Source organism: Mustela lutreola, chromosome 5 (assembly GCF_030435805.1).
Source record: "Mustela lutreola isolate mMusLut2 chromosome 5, mMusLut2.pri, whole genome shotgun sequence".
NCBI classification, from domain to species: Eukaryota; Metazoa; Chordata; class Mammalia; order Carnivora; family Mustelidae; genus Mustela; species Mustela lutreola.
This window is the reverse complement of record NC_081294.1, coordinates 145069309-145087755: the sequence shown is the minus strand read 5'-3', so window position 1 is coordinate 145087755 and position 18447 is coordinate 145069309. Positions and strand designations below refer to the sequence as shown.

Genomic DNA, 18447 nt, shown 5'->3' with positions numbered 1-18447 from the left:
GTTACCAAAAAAATGGCAAAACATCTTTCTTAGTAGCAAATTAAGTCACTCTTTCCTCTGTAAACTTTTGTTTTATACTTTCATAATCTTTCTTAAATATTAGTTAGATAAATTTGCTCTCACACTCAGTTCACTAGAAATTTTAAAGGAAACAATCTCTCAATCATTTCCTATGGCCCAAGCTGTGCATTTATTGGAAATTGGGTATTGAATGAATAATAATTGAATGAACAAAGAATATCCACATGATTTATCAAAGTAAACCTCAAAGTCTGTGTGTATCAGAATCCTGTTTATTATCCACTAACAAAGGAAAGAGAATTGCATGAATGCCCATCCTGACAAGCAAGGAATCAAACACTAAAGTGGTCCCAAGGACCAGCTATCCTCATTAGAGAAATTTTATAAAGCATAGCATAGACTTAAGAGACCATTTTACTAGGAAACATTTTCATTTTGTTTATTCTTTCCTCTCCTTTCCATTCCTAAAAACTATATTTTAAAATACAGATTTTTATGTAGCTGATTCAATAAGGAAGTATTCCTCAAAATTTTATACAAATAAAAATTTTGTATAAATTCTCAAGAGACCTGAGAATTTTTTTTAAAGATTTTATTTATTTATTTGAGAGAGAGAGAGAAAAAAAGAGAAAACAGTGGGGAGCAGCAGAGGGAGAGAGAGAAGCAGGCTCCCCACCAAGCAGGGAGCCCGATGCAGAGCTCGATCCCAGGACCCTGGGATCATGACCTGAGCCGAAGGCAGAGCCACCCAGGCACCCCAGAGAATTTTCTTTGATATAAAAGAGAAAATATCAGGTTTAACTTAAATATTTACTTAAATACTTAATACTTAAATATTTAAGAGAATATAATGATGTTATGGAATAAGCCACTGATTTTGATGTAGTTCAAAAAGTGTTTGTCATCAATGTAACATTTATCTGTAGCTGGAAAATGAATACTTTTGAAAGCCCCAGGATGACAAAATCTCCATCATGAGGCAATTTATTAATGGTGACCTACAGCACAATACATGTAAAATTATTTACTTCCCCTTAATCTCTGAATCTAGAAAAACTACTCTAACCTGGAAAAAGTTAACTAACAGCAAAAGAGACCAATTTCATAAATAATAATGGTTATTTCATGGAGGAGGAAAAGAAAGAGAGAAAAGAGGGGAATAGGGAAAAGGGGGAAGGAGAAGAGAGATGAGGAGAAAGGAAGAAAAAGAAATAAAAGAACAAATGGGAAAAGTAGAGAGGAAGAATTAGTTCTTAAAGATTTGTAATTTGAGAGAGAGTGCGAGGGCACACGCAGTAAGTAAGTGGTGGGTGGGCCAGGAGAGGGGAATCTCAAGCAGACTCTTCCAAACTGAGCACAGAGCACAACCTAGGGCTCAATCTCAGGACCCTGACATTATGACCTCAGCTGAAATCCAACAGAACCACCCTGGCACCCCCTAAGGAGGAAGAATTTGTAGTTAATTGCACACTTTGAAGTTACAAGCACTATGCTAAATACCTTCATTCAATCTCAAAAACCTGTCAGAGATTCGAGGTATTATTGTTCTAATTTACAGGTCATGAAAGCAAGGCTTAGAAAGGTTCTGTAGCTTTCTTAAGAAAACAGAGTTAAGAAAACAGAGTTCTAATTCCAAAATTTAATGATCAATGAAAAGTTATACCACATAATTCAACCTAGCTTCCCTAGCCCCAGAAGGCCTAGCACTAGCATTAAGACACTTGGTGATAAGCAAATAAACCTAAGAGTCTGAAAGAGATGACCAAGAAGCAAAAGGTAAAAACCAAAACATTTTTTTTTAATTCTCCAGTCCAAAATGTCTACAGTAATTAAGGATATATGGTTAGACACAAGGAGCAGGAAAAGGCCGGGGCCACAAGAAGCTAGTAGAACCATGGAGAAACAGACTTAAGTCAAAAGAACAAACAATTCAAACTTTAAAGACAGGCAAGATGGTATTTGAGCTGGACCCCGAAACAGAGTAGCATCTCAGACAGCAGGCATGAGGGAAGAACATTTAATACAAAGGGAATAACAGAACAAAGGCATAAAGCAGAACATAAAAAGCACCTGTTATAAGGGGACTAGTTCCAGGTAGCTGAAGAAGAGGGTATGGGGTGGATATAGTGGAGGAAAAGATACACCAGGCTTTGGAAACTACACTGGAGCCGGGACTCCGTTCTCTACCTGAAATACGAGCATGGAAGATCTCCAGGAAAGGAACATCAGGAGCACACCCAGATGTTAGAAATCGAATGACCTCTGTTGAAAAGAAGTTAGAAAACAATTTGGAAATTCCTCAGAATGGTAAACAGAGAACTACCATATGACCCAGAAATTCCACTCTTAGGAATATATACCCCCAAAATTAAAAACAGTAACTAGAACAGATACTGGTGTAGCAATGTTCATAGCAGTACTATTCACAGGTGTCGATCAACAAGTGAGTGGGTAATAGAGAAGCAAAGAAAATGAATAATGGGGTGCCTGGGTGGCTCAGTGGGTTAAGCCGCTGCCTTCGGCTCAGGTCATGATCTCAGGGTCCTGGGATCGAGTCCCGCATCGGGCTCTCTGCTCAGCAGGGGCCTGCTTCCTTCCCTTCCCCTCTCTCTGCCTGCCTCTCTGCCTGCTGTGATCTCTCTCTGTCAAATAAATAAATAAAATCTTAAAAAAAAAAAAAAAAAAAAAAAAAAAAAAAAAAAAAAAAGAAAATGAATAATGGATAAACAAAAGTGATATACACATACAATTCAGCCATAGAAAGGAAAGAAATTTTGATAGGCTACAATATGGATGGAACTTGAAAACATTATTCTAAGTAAAATGTTAGAAACAGAAGGATAAATATTGTATGTTATATGAAGGATCTGAAATAAGCAAAGTCACAAAAATAGAGATTATAAGAGAAGTTACCAGAGGCTGGGCAGCAGGGGATGGGAGATGGGAAGTGGTTATTTAGTGGGTACACAGTTAATGCCAAAGATGAGGAAAGAGTCTGGTGTATAGATAGCAGTGATGGTTATACAACAACATTATGAATATATGTCATGACTCTGAGCTATACAGTTAAAAACCATTAAAATTTTACAATATTATGTCTATATTAGCACAAGTATTTTTTAAAAAGGAAAGAAAGAAAGAGCAGCCTGCCAAGTAACATGTCTACATAGACAATAGGTCAGATATTCCTTCCACAGGATAATCCCTCTTAACCTTTGCAAAGTCCTGAGACTCATTTTCTATCTTTTTATTTTTTCTCCCCTGAGTAACTCTAGAAGACTTGTTACTTCACTTCACCGCTGTCTTTTTCCCCACAGCCTTCCCATGAGGCTTCCAGAAGAGAAAACCAGAAGACAAAGCAAACAAACAAAAAACTCAACAGGGGAAAACAAAATAAATCCCTATCAGTAACATCTTCAAATTTGTCTTTGTGACTGAAAAATGAGGACTTCCCAACAGAAGAAGCTGACCTTAGCCAGGTTAAGGATTCAAGAAATAAAAGCTCAACCTTAAAAAAGACAGGAATTTAAAAGCCCTCATCCCAAAATAACTAACAATAGCCAAGAAAATGGGAAAAGAACAGAATCTATGGATTCGAAATCCACAAAGAAACACCTCCCTGGAAGTATTTTTATATGTAGCAGGAAAACAAGGGTAGTCATACTGTTCACTTCAATACAATCCTTTATTATGTGGTATATAGTAACAGAAGTATGAAAGCTAATGCAGTCTGCATCTTACTAGTCTCCTCACCTTGAGAGTCTATAAAAAGGAATGACTATTTAAATCACAAAGTTGTCTCTCATGTACTAAATAAAAATGTACATGTAAAAGCACTTTGTAACCTGTGGGCCCTTTTTAAATAATACCAAATTTTAGACAAGACTATTTCTGAATATTTTCTCTCTATATATAAGCATGAACAGAACAATGAATTATTAATTTGGGGCAAATGTACTTTAAAAATTAATGTGCTTTGATGTTCTTTGAAGAAAACTTCTATCCATCAGAGGGTAATGATATAATTCTTATTTTTCTTTCTTGGGGAAAATAAATCAAACATTTAGAAAGCTCTAATGTGCTTTTTAAAAACTGGTCACTCCTCTTTGGAGACTTAATTAAGAAAAAAAAATCCCTCTTGACATATATCATCTTTGTTCAACTTTGAACATAAGATTAGCCAGCACAGTAATTTGTAAATCAGTTAGCTTTCCACATATATTACAAATGAATGACTTCAAAGAATAAACATATTTTCTATACCAACAGGAAAGAACAAATTAACTTAATACTTTTCTCTTGGGAACATGATACTTTTGATGCAAACAAAGAATTAAATTTTCAAATTATCTACCTTTTTACTCTAAAAATCATCATGAAGAATCTAGTTGATTTTAAATTTACCAAAGTAGTCTGTTTTCTAAACCTAAGGGCTGATACCAATTCAACATTTTTAATATACTTTTTTTTTAAGATTTTATTTATTAGAGAGAGAGAGCGTGAGATGGGAGAGGTCAGAGGGAGAAACAGTCTCCTCACTGAGCAGGGAGCCCAATGTGGGACTTGGTCCTGGGCCCCCAAGATCATGACCTGAGCCAAAGGAAGTTTGTTAACCAACAGAGCCACGCAGGCGCCTTAATATATTCTAAACTAACTGCCTTGGGAATCACCATTTTTCACTTGTACCTACCATACTTGTAGGCTGATTTACCCTGCTGTTTAAGCAGACCAGCCATAATGCTGTACATGAGACCTAGAATGAAAAAGCAGTGGAGGTCACAGCTAGGAGCTGTGGTGCCCTGAACAGATCACACCCAACCCAACGTCATGATCAGTGCTTAGCTCAACCAGCTACTGCTCCAAAAGGTGGTCCCTGACCTGCTAGGTCTTCCTATCCTGACAAAAGCCAGAAATCTGCTTTTTTTTTTTTTAAATAAAACATCTGGACTTTTACCTGTTAGAACTAATTTAGAAACACAAAATACTAGTTCAAAACAAACATCTGTTGGCCGCTGATGTGTGGCTCTTGCATTCTTCTTAAACACCTGTAGTGTCCCACCTCCCCTTTCTCCTGATTTTATCCCCACCAGTTGTTTCTCCAGAATATGCAAACCTAAAGAATAAAGAAAGGTTAAGCCACGGAACAAAGGAGCTAGATGTTGTAAAAAGATAGAAACCTAGAACACTTCAAATTTTCTAAGAGACTAGATCTTAAATCTTCTCACAAGAAAAAAAGATAGAATAATTACGCGTTCCAAGCTGCCAGTGTTAATTGTACTACATTTTCTAAATGTATTAAATCCACACATTGTGTAGCTTAAACCTACACAATGTTATATGTAAATTACATCTCTCTCTCTCTTTTTTTCTTTTTTAAAGAAAAGGAGCTAGAGAATACTAAAGCTTGGGCATCTTGTTACTAAGCATGAAGTAAACATAGTTCAGCTTTAAAAATATGGAAATCAGGGGGCACCTGGGTGACTCAGTGGTTTAAAGCCTCTGCCTTTGGCTCAGGTTATGATCCCAGGGTCCTAGGATCGAGCCCCACATCGGGCTCTCTGCTTGACAGGGAGCCTGCTTCCTCCTCTCTCTCTGCCTGCCTTTCTGACTACTTGTGATCTCTGTCTGTCAAATAAATAAATAAATAATATATTAAATATATATATATATATGGAAATCAGGACACCTGGCTAACTCGGTCAGTACGGCATGGGACTCCCGATCTCAGGGTTGCAAAGTTCAAGCCCCACGCTGCATGTGGAGCCTACTTTAAAAATTAATTAATTAATTAAATTAATTAATTTGAGGCACTTCCATACTGTTTTCCACAGCACCTACATCAATTTACATGCCTACCAGCATGCACAAGTGTTCCCTTTCTCCATATCCTCACCCTACTTGCTATTTCTCGACTTTTTGATTCTAGCCCTTCTGAAGGCTATAAAGTGATATCTTATTGTGGTTTTTTATTTGTATTTCCCTGATGATGAGTGATTTGATCATCTTTTCATGTGTGTGTTGGCCATTTCTATGTCTTGTGTGAAAATTATCTATTTAGGTCCTCTGCCCATTTTAATATAATTATTTGTTTCTTGGGTGTTACATCGCCTCATCGTTTAATACCTAACATTATAGGGGCACCTGGCTGGCTCAGTCAGAGGAGTGTGTGACTCTTGATCTCAGGGTCATGAGTTCAAGTCTCACATGAGGTGCAGAGATTAGGTAAATAAATAAAAAACTTTAAAAAATATTTTTAAATAAAAAATAAAATAAAGCTAACACTATAACTCTAGAATTGTTGTTCGGAGAAATAAATAAAACCTTGCAGACAAAATACCTAGGCCTGTTGGTAACCTGCACATGGTCAGTGCTTAATAAATGTGTGCTAAGTATACTGGTGTGGTTTATAATCCTTACAATTTTGTACTTTGGGGGGAAGAAAGCATTGAAGAGAAAAAAATTCTATCTCAGAGCTTATCTGTGTCAGTCTGTGTACATGCCCCTGATGCTGTTTCCCTCCCTCAATTAAAAAATACTGCATGTTTTGACATTATTCCATTATTCTAAGGACCAGTGATTTCTCAGTGCTAACTCTTACCCTCAGGCTCATAGCAGCATCTCTAGAAGATATGAGAGTATAATTAAGATCCTAGCATCTTTACTAGAATGAGGCTCCAATTCTTCCCAGTCAAGACTTTTAACATTGTATCACCAATCATCTGCAATTTTTGATAAAACAGAATATAAATTATTACAGCTAAAAGTTACCTAGTGAAGTCACACTTATGACAACCACCCAAATAAAAAAATATTCCTGTGATTGGTATGTTGGATCCAAGTACATTAGGCTGAATTCCTCTTACCCTCCCTAACATAACTCACCTGGCCCTTCTCAGTACAACCAATATTACTCTCTACAGCTCTCTCCTCTCCCTCCTTTCCACCACATTCTCCAAAGACACTCCTCTCTCTACGCTGTGCCTCTGTACATCCTGCTAATGAAATAGATATCCAGTTATAATAACAAATCAGTTTGGGATCTTTTAAAAAAATATCCTATTCATGTTTACAAGAGATTGTATTTCCAACTAGTAAGAGTCTGTTCTGAAGTTAACCTGAGTTTGTACTGCCTAAATAAAACCAATTTTTGGAACTCACTAGGTTATGACAATTATAGTAGTATGTTTAGAGAAATGAATATGGTTTTAAGTAAATGGCTAAATAATTATAACTTGCTGATCACTCAACTCAATGAATGCATTTTTGTTTTAATAACTATTAGGGTGCCTGGGTGGCTCAGTGGGTTGAGCCTCTGCCTTCGGCTCAGGTCATGACCTCAGGGTCCTGAGACAGAGCCTGCTTCCTCTGCTCTCTCTCTTCCTGCCTGTCTGCCTACCTGTGATCTCTGTCAAATAAATAAATAAAAATCTTTTAAAAAATTTTAATGTATAACTATTACAAGCTTAATGTAGATATTCACCCAAGGAACTAGTAAAACTCCAAAAGCTTAATGAAATAGAATATAAAGATGCATCAACTAGCTTATATATTACTAATAACACCTAAATATTCCCATATTTCTAGAACTGTAATATAACCTATTAGAATAAATAAAATGCATACTATGCCAAGGGTGAGAACAGCTTTAAAGGTACAAAATTTCACTAGAAAATGCAAAGTGCAGGGGCTCCTGGGTGGCTCAGTGGGTTAAAGCTTCTGCCTTCAGCTCAGGTGATGATCCCAGGGTCCTGGGTATGAGCCCCACATTGGGCTCTCTGCTCATCAGGGATCCTGCTCCCCCTCCTCACCCGCCTGCCTCTCTGCCCATTTGTGATCTCTGTCTTTCAAATAAATAAATAAATAAGAAAATGCAAAGTGCAGAAACACTGGAATAAATCGTAATCCTAAAATATTAACTAAATATAATTGAAAACAAGCTAAAATCCAAGTCATTTTTATTTTTTAGAAAGCAGATTAATGTGTAAAGAGGGATAAAAAGACAGCGCAAAGAGAATTTTTATGGCAGTGAAAATAATCCATGATATACTATAATAGTGGAGATATATATGATTATAAAATAATCCAAAAGCAAAACATATACAACACCAAGAATAAACCTGTAATGTAAAACTGTGGACACCGAATTATGATGATGTTCAACTAATTTAGCAGTGTACTACTCTGGCAGGGGATGCTGGTAAGGGGGGGAAGCAAATGAGGGCAGAGGATACAGAGGAGGTCTCCTCTCCTTCCACTCAATTTTGCCATGAATCCAAGACTTCTCTAAAAAATAAAGTCTATTAAGTGGAGGGGGGAACAGACCAGAAAAACTACAAATCGTTGCTAAATGTAGTAGACTCATTTTCTTTAAAAAGAAAAAAAAAAAAAACTGTATACAGATTTGTAATTAGCAGGTCTGAATCAACTAGAAACTACATGACAAAGCTAGCATGATAATTCAGCCTTGGATTTATCAGTACCCTATTGAGACCTCTTTGCAGCATTGTTAAGTGTTACCTCCTAACACCTCTAGGGAGTGTGTTTAAATAAAATGTACTCACACACCCCTTCTGTTCATATATGCAGTCCCTTACAGACACAAATTACTTATCCTCCTCAAAAGTCTAAACGGAGTGTCTACTTTCAATAGGATACTTGGGAGATATAAAAAGATTCTTACACTCAAGATCCCTTCCTTTGAGATCTTACAATCCAATCCTGGGAAAAGATCAAAACGTCCAAGGAAGGATACTCCAAGTAGTCAAGTGGTAAACACATGAAACCAGGCTGTCCGTCTTTTCCTTCACAGAATGCCTTTCTCCTGGCTGGATCCTTCTCATCTTTCAAATCTCAGTATAAATGCTACCACCTCAGAAATATTTCCTGACACCATCCTGTGATTTTCTGTCACAACATCCCATTCCTTTGCTTCACTGCTGGTTTGTTGTTTGTTTTCCATTCTGTAATTACATATTTGGTTGCTGGTTTATAATCTGCAGCCAGTAACAGACTGATTATCCCAGGCAGGCACACACTCCACTGTATTACCAAGAATTTGCAAAGCATTCAATAAACACTGGTTAAATGAATGCACAGGTCTGGGGCTTGGGACAAAGGGCTGGGCTAGAAGTATTGGGGTAGAGATGATAATTTACCCATGAAAACTGGTAAGATCGCCTGTCGAAAATGTGTGGGGTTCTAAGAGTAGAGAATCTAGAATCGAGAACTGAGGAAGCCCAAACATTCAGAGTTTTGAGTAGAACAGGTAAAGACTAGGACAGACAAGTCAGATAAACCACCAGGAAGCCAGAGATACACAGTGTTCCAAGAACTTAGTATTCCCTCCCCTGCTGTGTTCTCTTACTCTCTTGGTCAAATAAGTAAAATCTTCTTTAAAAAAAAAAAGGGGGGGAGGGGGGAGCTGGGGTTGTTTAAACCTCTGCCTTTGGCTCAGTTCATGATCCCAGGGTCCTGGGATTGAGTACCTTGTTGGGCTCCCTGCTCAGCAGGGAGTCTGCCTCTCCGTCTCTGCCCCTCCCCCTGTTTGTGCTCTTACTCACTCACATTCTCTCTCAAATAAACAAAATCTTTAAAAAAAAAAAATACATTTTTAAAAAGAAGTCAGTATTCAGGGGCGCCTGGGTGGCTCAGTGGGTTAAAGCCTCTGTCTTCCGCTCAAGTCATAATCCCAGGGTCCTGGGATCGAGCCCCGCATCGGGCTCTCTGCTCAGCAGGGAGCCTGCCTACCCTTCTCTCTCTGACTGCCTCTCTGCCTACTTGTGATCTCTGTCAAGTAAATAAATAAAATCTATTTTTAAAAAAAGTCAGTATTCAAATGCAGAATGCTGCCAAGAGGTCTAGTGAAAAGTGAACAGAAAAGGATCCACTGGGTTTCATTGCAGGGAGGTTACTGGGAGCCTAGGATGAGATGACAAATTGCAGAGCTATGCCCAGATGAGGAAGCAGAGGCACTATCTAAGGGGTTAAAACTGTGGAAGGCAACAGAAAGATGGGTGATAGATGGAGACATTCAGTAACTCCTGAACACCCACAAGGTAAAGAGAACCGTTTATCCAGACAGTATGAGATGCAAACAGGCAGGGAAAGCAATCCTCTGCATCCTGAAGTACCCCAGCACCATGAGGTCACCCTGAAAGGCACTGCAACAACTGGGCATACTGCGAGCATTCCGTGTTAGCTGGGGTTGCCTGTGTAACTGACTGTCTCTTCACCAGACTCTAAGTGCCCCAGTGAGGGCAGAGACCATGTGTTTGATCCATGCCTGCGTTCCCAGCACCATACAGATGTCTGGCACAATGTAGGTGCTCAATAAATCGAAACGAAGTCAGAATTCAAAAGGCAATCGTAACAGAAATAATACTGGTTATCTCTGTTCTCTAATTACTTTTACTTTTTTTTTAAACTGTTTGATGACTACGTCACTTGGGCATAACAGTATTCGTTACTTTAAGTATTATTGTCATTAAACCTGGCTTCCCCTTTCAGACTCAAGATTCCTGACAGCGAACGCATACCTGCTCATCCCGCGACACGCTCGGGGTCTCGCAGGAAGTCAGGCTAAATACCCATGAACCTGGATCAACGGCACCTTACTAAAGGGCTGTGACAGCAATTTCCACAGAGTGAGTGATCCCAAGGTCACCAGCCAACCCAAGGTCCATGACCCTCTAGAGGCAGCTATCCCCTCCGGAGCCGGAGCCTCCGCCATCCCGGCAGGGGGCGCTGCAGCCTCCTCCGAAGGCGGCCCCGGCCTTAGTCCCCGCCCCCCAGTTCCGCGGTCACCTGCAGCGGCTGCACTCGGGCCTCCGCTCGGCGGGCTCTACCGGCAGCTCCCACAGCGCGTCCGCAAAGGCGCTGTCAGCCAAGGCGCCGTCCGCCTCCGCGTCCAGGGAAGCCTCCGCCGGCGCTGTGTCGCCGTCCCGCCGCTCCTCGTCTTTAGGCGTTTGAGACCTCGAGGGCCCCGACGACCGCGCGACGGGGTCCCCGAGTGTTCGCGCCTCTTTCTGCGGCTCCATGGCCGGCGCTCAGGTCCCGCTGTCACATTGAGCCCTCGCTGCCGCCGGGGGGCGCCACACGCTGGAGAAACCGCCTCGCGCCGCGCGGCGTCACGCACGCAGGCCACGTACGGGGGGGGCGGGTCCCCGAGGCCCAGGCTCGAGGTCCCGCCCCGCTGCGGAATTGGGACGAGCCTATTGGTCGGTGCTCGGTGGGCCATTATACCTGGGAACCAGGAAGGGAAGTGGGGGGGGGGGGGGGTCCCGGGGAGCAGATGCGAATAGGTAAGCTTCTCAGGGACAGAAAATAGGAAACCCCTCAGCGGACCTCTCAGGAGCAAACCCTGAATGCGCCTTCTTTAATGTCTCCCCTTTGAAAGTGACAATGAAATGGAATTCTGCATTTTCCACCTGAGGACGGCACTTTGAGAATTAAACTGGTTCCGTGCGTACCACAGTTGGAGCAGCGATGTGATTGATCGCTGAAGGCCTGCAAAGGAGAGCCTGCACGGGCTGACCCCCGGTTTCGCAGCTGGTCCGGTTCATGCAAACTCTTCTCTAGACAGGCAGGGAGCTCTGTCCTGTGTCTTATATCTTGGCATTCCTCCTTGGCATCAAGCATACTATTTTACACTAGACACCAAATTTTTTTTTAATTTTATTTTCTCAGTGTTCAAAATGTTTCTTAAATGCGGTTTTAAAGTTATCTGAGGCCCGTAAGATCAGGAGAGCAGTTGGAGGGCTGAGATACGGGTGGATGGGGGCGGGGCGGGGGGTGGGGGAAGCCATCAAAAGATAACTACTTTACAAGAAGAAGAAAGAAAGAAGATAACTACTTTAGGAAAGAGAGAGAGGGAAGAAGGAAGGAAATGGAAAGGAAAGAAGAATATTTTGCCATAGTATTTGCAGCTCCTGGATAACAGCAATACAGCCTGCAGCGTTTTGAAAAGCCAAAGTGAAGTCCACCTTAGAATTGATGAGGGAGCAGAAGGCTGGCTGAGGACAAAGCAAAAGCTGGTGCCTTGCACCCCCTCTTCACCCACTCCCCTCCATATGTGTAGCATTCCTCAGGCACCCCTGACTGCCATAAAACGATAAATAGTTAACTTGCAGGGATCGCAATCCTGCAGAACAGGAATCTCCCTTGCCTTACAAGATGTCCTAGAGACCTAAACAGGGAGGTTACCTTATCAATAGCACAAATTTCCAGAGGCAAATAACTCTCGGTTCCTGAAGCCCTAATGTCCCCCTCCCACCATAAACTGGAGGAGACTGGAGTAGAAAGGAATGTAAATGATAGCCAGATCATAATGCCCCACCAAGAATCTCCCAATTATCTTGATGTTAATGCCTGACCTAAAGACGACATTGATCAGGCCATAAGGGCAAGGCCTCCCCCCCACCCCGCCCCGCACCTTGTAGGCCCTCCCTAACATGTGAAAACTCTGTTGAAATCTCCCGTTCCTTCACCACCTCCCCCCAACCGTGGGGTATATAACATGCCCACCTTCACAACCCGGGGCAGCAGCTCTTCCTGCCCACGGGTCCTGTCCCCGTGCTTTAATAAACCACCATTTTGCACCAACGACGTCTTAAGAATTCTTTCTTTAGTCGTAGGCTCCGAACCTCCTCACCCCACCGAACCTGACTTAGGTTCTGGGACTTCATCAGAATGAAGGCAGAAATAGTACTTGCCCAAAATTGGGAGCTGATGCTTCTCATTTATTAATACTGTATGTGACTTCTACCACTGTTGAACATTTAAACAAAAAATTAGTTTTCATCAGTTATCTAAGTTGTGCGGCCGTAATTATTCGATCCCAGAGCCAGGAAGGATTAAACACAAAACAAAGCAGGTTCAACACTAACAGTAATAGAGCAGTATTGTAGTTCTTCAAACAAAGTACTTATTTCAGTATTAGGTTTTCAGCCATCTTAAAACCAAGCTGATGAATAGAATACAGAGCTAATGTTTTTAATTATTTTGCATTCTTTTCTGCTGGAAACAGCACCTGTCCTTTCTTTTGGAGTACTCTAAAGAGAGAGAAAAAAGCTGAAAGGCCTACCTGGTGAGGGATGGAGGATGGGAGAAAGAACTGACACATGGGCCAGCTGAAATTGGGAAATCATGAAAATCCAGAGACTGTAGAAAGAGAGGTGAATCAGAAAATAAAGAAATACTTGCTGCAGATCTAGGATGGAGAACCAATCCTTTAACTGTCAAAACTAAATTCTCGTGTGACAACCTTTCGACACTTTTCTCTAGTTTCTAAGTCATTTAAAAGTTCCTCCCAACTGTGAGGTGTGTGAGGGCAAATCAGTCCTGACAGCCTACTTCTATTTGGCTTTCCCTTTAACCCCCACTAATCCAATTACTGGCTGTACACTTCAAAGTATCCAAAATCCAATCATTTATCTCTTTTACTACTTCTGCCCTTGATTAAGCCCCCGTCATTTCTTGCATAGGGTATCGCCATAGACACATAAATGGTCTCTTGCTCTCTCCTGGCTTCTCTGATAAATCTGTTCTCCCAGAGGTTGACCAGAATCAAAGAAAACTCCCACATAGCAGGGATGCAGCCAGAGCTAGGAGAGGAGTCATCTGTCCTCTGGAAAGCAAGACATTCACCCAATATCCAGGTTTGTTAACCCCGACCTTGAGAAGCCCAAAGAGATGTATCACCTACCAAGCAGCTGCTACTTAATGTGAGGTCACCATCCTGGGGTAGACTCGAGTCAGAACAGACATCAGTGTTCCAACATCTGAGAAATGCCAAGACATCAAGAAGGGGAGCAAAAGTTCCTTTAAGGTATACTACTGATTTATGAGAGCAAGATTGTTGCAAGATAATCTATTAATGTGTTAGTTTATATATTGTTTATCTCCCAGCCCCTAGTAGGTAACCTGGGTTGTTGGCCTCAGGACAGTGAGTGGTAAAAACTGATTAGAGACATCACAATATCAGACCATGGGGTGGGGGCGTGGGCAGGTTGTTAGGGATGGTAAGTGCCCTTTTGGTAAAAGAAAAAACCAAAGTCCCACCCCCACTCCCACATGGCTCCCAGGAGATGAGGCAACATCCAGATAGGAGGAATAAGGGAATGACTTCATGCATGCCTTGAGGAAATGAACCATTTCCAGGCTTTTAAATATCCTGCTGCAATATCAGAATACTTGGAGCCAAATGCCATTTATGGATGGCTTATTATCATGCAAATTCACTCACTAGACCGGTGAGTCATATTAGCCAATCTAAAGAATAAATAAATTGCATTGAAAGCGCTTAGGTGATATTTATTTTCTACTAGAAGATGGCCACATTTTTAGAGGACGACTATTAATATTAGAAATCAGAAGAAAGTAGAAATGTTAATTAAAAGCTTAGAAAAGGAGACTCCTGAGGAAGTGTTAAGGAACAAGTTATATAGGAAAAGAAGGGCTAAGAAGACACAAATTTGGATATAAGCATGTGTAGAATTATTAAATGAATAAAAACAAAACTAAATCTAATAGAGGGAAATATGAAACTTAGAAACATTATCATTGATTTTTTTCCTCTTTGGCTTTCTTTTTTTCTTTTAGTATTTGTGACCAGGTTGCATTATACTTAAATATGGTAAAATATTCTGAATCATTCTCCCAAAAGAATCATGTTTCAAGTAATAACTGTAGTAGGAGGGTGATTATTGTTGAGGGTTAATGTGTCACTGTGGTTATTGCATATTTGGTTTGGTTTTTGGCTCAGTTCCCCAGACTCTCCAGTCTTCACTTTATTAAAAAAACGTTTCTCCCTAAAAAAAAAAAAAAAAAAAAAAGAATACTTGGAGCCAAGAAGACAAGAACAGTGGCATCTCACTGGCAGCAAATGAGGACAAAACTTCCAGGGGCCTCCCTGAGGTTTCTACACAAGATCCTTGAGACCTTAAATGTTACTGATAAGGGAAAGGGCGTCAGTAGTATCTGGGATTGAATACCCTGCCAGTGCAGTAGGATGAAGATCCAGCATTGAATAAACTTGGAGTTAAGTGAAATAAAGAGAGGGCACCTGGGTGGCCCAGCCAGGTGAGTGTCCAACTCTTGATTTCGGCTCAGGGTCGTGATCTCAGGATCTTAGGGTTGAGCCCTAATACAGGCTCTGGGCTAACATGGAGCCTGCTTAGGATTCTCTCTCCCTCCCTCTCTCTGCCCCTTCACTCCTCCCCACTCCTGTGTACTTTCTATAAATTAATCCATCAGTCAATGAAGTAAAACTGCATTTCCTGCCGTTATTTGCTTTCTGTCAATGCTGTAACAGATTACCATAAACTTTGTGGCTTATAACAATACGCATTTATTATCTTACATGTTTGTATATTAGAAATCTGATAGAGATCTCATAGGGCTAAAATCTACATGGAAGGTTGCATTTCCTTTGGAGGCTCTAAAGGAGACTCCCTTTCCTTGCTCATCATTCAGGTTATTGGCAGGATTCAGTTCCATGTGGTTGTCATTTTCTTCCTGGCTATCAGCTTTTTGATGTCACCCATATTCTTCGACTTGTAGGAGAAGCAAATGGTTGGTTACCTTTACTACATCTCATAGGTTTAGAGAATGAAATCAACAAGACAGACCAATAGGAGAAAAGCATTCATATTTACTTAAAAGATTTTCGGGACACCTGGCTGGCTCAGTGGGTTGAGCCTCTGACCTTTGGCTCGGGTCATGGTCCCAGGGTCCTGGGATTGAGCCCCGCATCAGGCTCTCTGTTCAGCAGGGAGCCTGCTTCCTCCTCTCTCTGCCTGCCTCACTACCTACTTGTGATCTCTGCCTATACAGTAAATAAATTAAAAAAAAAAATCTTAAAAAAAAAAAGAGAGATTTGCATGACCAGGGAGCCTTTCTAAGGGACAAGGACCCAAAGAAGTTGTGAAACCAACTTGCTTTTACATTAGGTTGAACAAAGACAGGCGATTGTGGGAAAGTGACTCAACTCTGTGGGCAGGCTGAAGCAAGATCAGAATTATTTTAACGAGGATGGTTTGTATAGACTTCTCTTGATCTCAATTTCCTGTCCTTGGCGATTAGCATGTGTTTACCTTCTGGAATAGAGAGGACAACTTTCATATAGGAATGAATATCTCCTTTTAAGCAAAAGAAGGAAGGTCAGTGTTTTTCTTGTATTTGCCATCTTTCAAGCATCTTTCACTCAGAACAGTCAAAATGCTAAAGTGCCGTATGTCTGGGGCAGAATCTTCTGGACCTTTGAGCCAGTAATGGCAGGTTGAGTTCCTGTTAGGATTCAACTCTCCCCAGCCCCTTCTACCATAGTGTTAAAAAGAAACAAAAAGAAAGAAAGAAAGAAAAACCACAAGCCCTAAATGGTGTCACTTAGCCAAATCCCCAAACTGGGGCTTCATGTCCAACAGTAGTAGGTGACTGTTAGAGCCTTCCCTAGAAATGTAGTCTTACCTGGTCAGGTAATTTTCTGGTTCAGGAATTGTCTGATCAGAACCAATGAAGTCATCTGTCACATGGACCCTCCCTATCCCCCAATCCACATTAAAGGACCCATCTGTCCCCAAATGAAGATGACCTCACCTGAAATCATCCTTTTTTTTTTATTATTTATGACTTCCTCGCTCCCTTGTTCTGCCTTTAAAAACGTTTCCTTGTCTGCAGCCCCTTGGAGCTCCCCTCTACTTACAGGATAGGGGTACTGCATGACTCAGGAACTGATTTAAAAAGCCCATTATATCTTCAAATTAACTTGTCTAACAGAGCAGATTCAGCATGGGGAATCTGAAGCGAACTTGTGACAGCATTTGGGAAACAAGAAATGAACCTGCGACCCTCTCTGAGCTCAGTCTTTCTCTCCATTTCCAAGGGTCCTTGGTGAGTCTTTCTTGGTTGGAGTTTCACTCTGTATTGGAGCTCCTGATTGGCTTTTCCATCCAGCTAATGGGTCAGTCTAGACTGGACAGAAGGTTCCAACAGAACACCAGTCCCCACCTCCCCCCCCCCACCTACTCCCCCATCCCCATTCAGTCCACAGTTCCACACAGGACAACCCCCATTCATATCTGCTGCCCCCATGTGCCAGACTTTGTTGGCTTTGTCCTTTCCCCAATTCCAGTCTGCACTCTCCCCCAGTTGCTGGTATTGTCTATGCTGGGAATTGCTAGTGGTGTGCTCATCGGCTTCCACTGCATAGTTCAAGTAACCCAAACCCTGGCCTTCGTTTCTCTCCACAGATTCCACGTTGGTAACTGCTCATGGGCAGCCACAGTACTCCACTGGTTTGGAAATCAGCCCGCAGTCTCCAGTCTTCGAGGTCTGCTGGTTCATCCTCTCTCCAGTTCCTAGTTTCTTGGTTATGTCACTAGCTGGACCCCAAGACCTGACCTTTACTGTGCACCTTCTTGCACTCAAGGACCTTTCTCCCACATTCTTCCTTAAGCTCTTCTTTCCAGCTTATCCCTTAACTCAGGGTAAAAGGAAAGCAAAACCACCCCTCCAGCAACAGCAATTTACCTCCGGCCAGCCCAGGCCACTCACACCAGTGCGAGCTAAACCCCTGACTCCTCTCGGAGTAGGTGGACCATGGAATGACCTCTGGATCGACCTGTGAGTACTTTTATCTCATTATAATACTAAAATCCCCAGCAAAGGAGGAGCACAAGTGTCATCTGCATAACATAGGATGTGTGTCTAGGCAGGTTTCCTTAAGGTCTCTGCATAGGAGGACCAGGCTTTCCCATCTAAATAATCATCCTTACCCAAATACAAGGAATCCACCCACCTTTGCTTGGGGAGTCACAGTTTGGAAGTTATGCCCTGTGATCTCCTTCCCTGTTGCTTTCCTTCTTTGTGTGGCTGTTCAGCCTGGAGCAGTTTCTGACTCACCAAGGAGCAACTCGCATTGGTTTGGGTACATTACCACACATAGATAGACACATATGAGCATATAGATGCAAACAGAGACCTTACCGCTTTGGCTTTAAACTGAAAGCCACGCTATAAAATAGGTACAAACCTCACTGCTTTATAGAAGTTGGTCCTAAATTACTTTCTCTGGCAGATGGAGTAAGTTAGGTTTACTTGTCTAGATGTCTAAAACTTCTATTTCAATGTGTGGAGAAGATTTTTAAGATTTGTATTTGTCTCTGGAATTAATCTTAAGGAGGTTGTGCTAGAGTTTGGGCACAAGAGCCCTTTTAGGAGTTTTTATTTTAAAAAGGCCTCTTTTCCCTTTTTCCCCCACTGTCTCAGGTCTTTGGGGGCTGTTTCTATTTCAAAGGCATGACAAGATTCATAACTTCAAGGGACAGAGAAAGAAGGCAGTTTCCTCCAAGAAGGACTTTGCTTTCCTAGGGCTGATAATTTAAATGCCTTTTGAGATAACAGATGTTTTGCAGTTGGAAAAAGGAATAG

General features: G+C 41.4%; 1 protein-coding gene across 2 annotated transcripts in view; it reads right to left on the bottom strand.

The window, feature by feature from the left end:
- Nucleotides 1-11158, bottom strand: part of DTWD2 (DTW domain containing 2) — a 102733-nt gene extending 91575 nt beyond the window's left edge. For both annotated transcript variants that reach the window (XM_059175801.1, XM_059175802.1), the window contains exon 1: nt 10825-11158. In XM_059175801.1, coding sequence (XP_059031784.1) covers nt 10825-11057 — 233 coding nt within the window. In that variant the 5' untranslated portion in view covers nt 11058-11158. The remainder of the gene's footprint in view (nt 1-10824) is intronic.
- Nucleotides 11159-18447: the final 7289 nt, after the last annotated feature.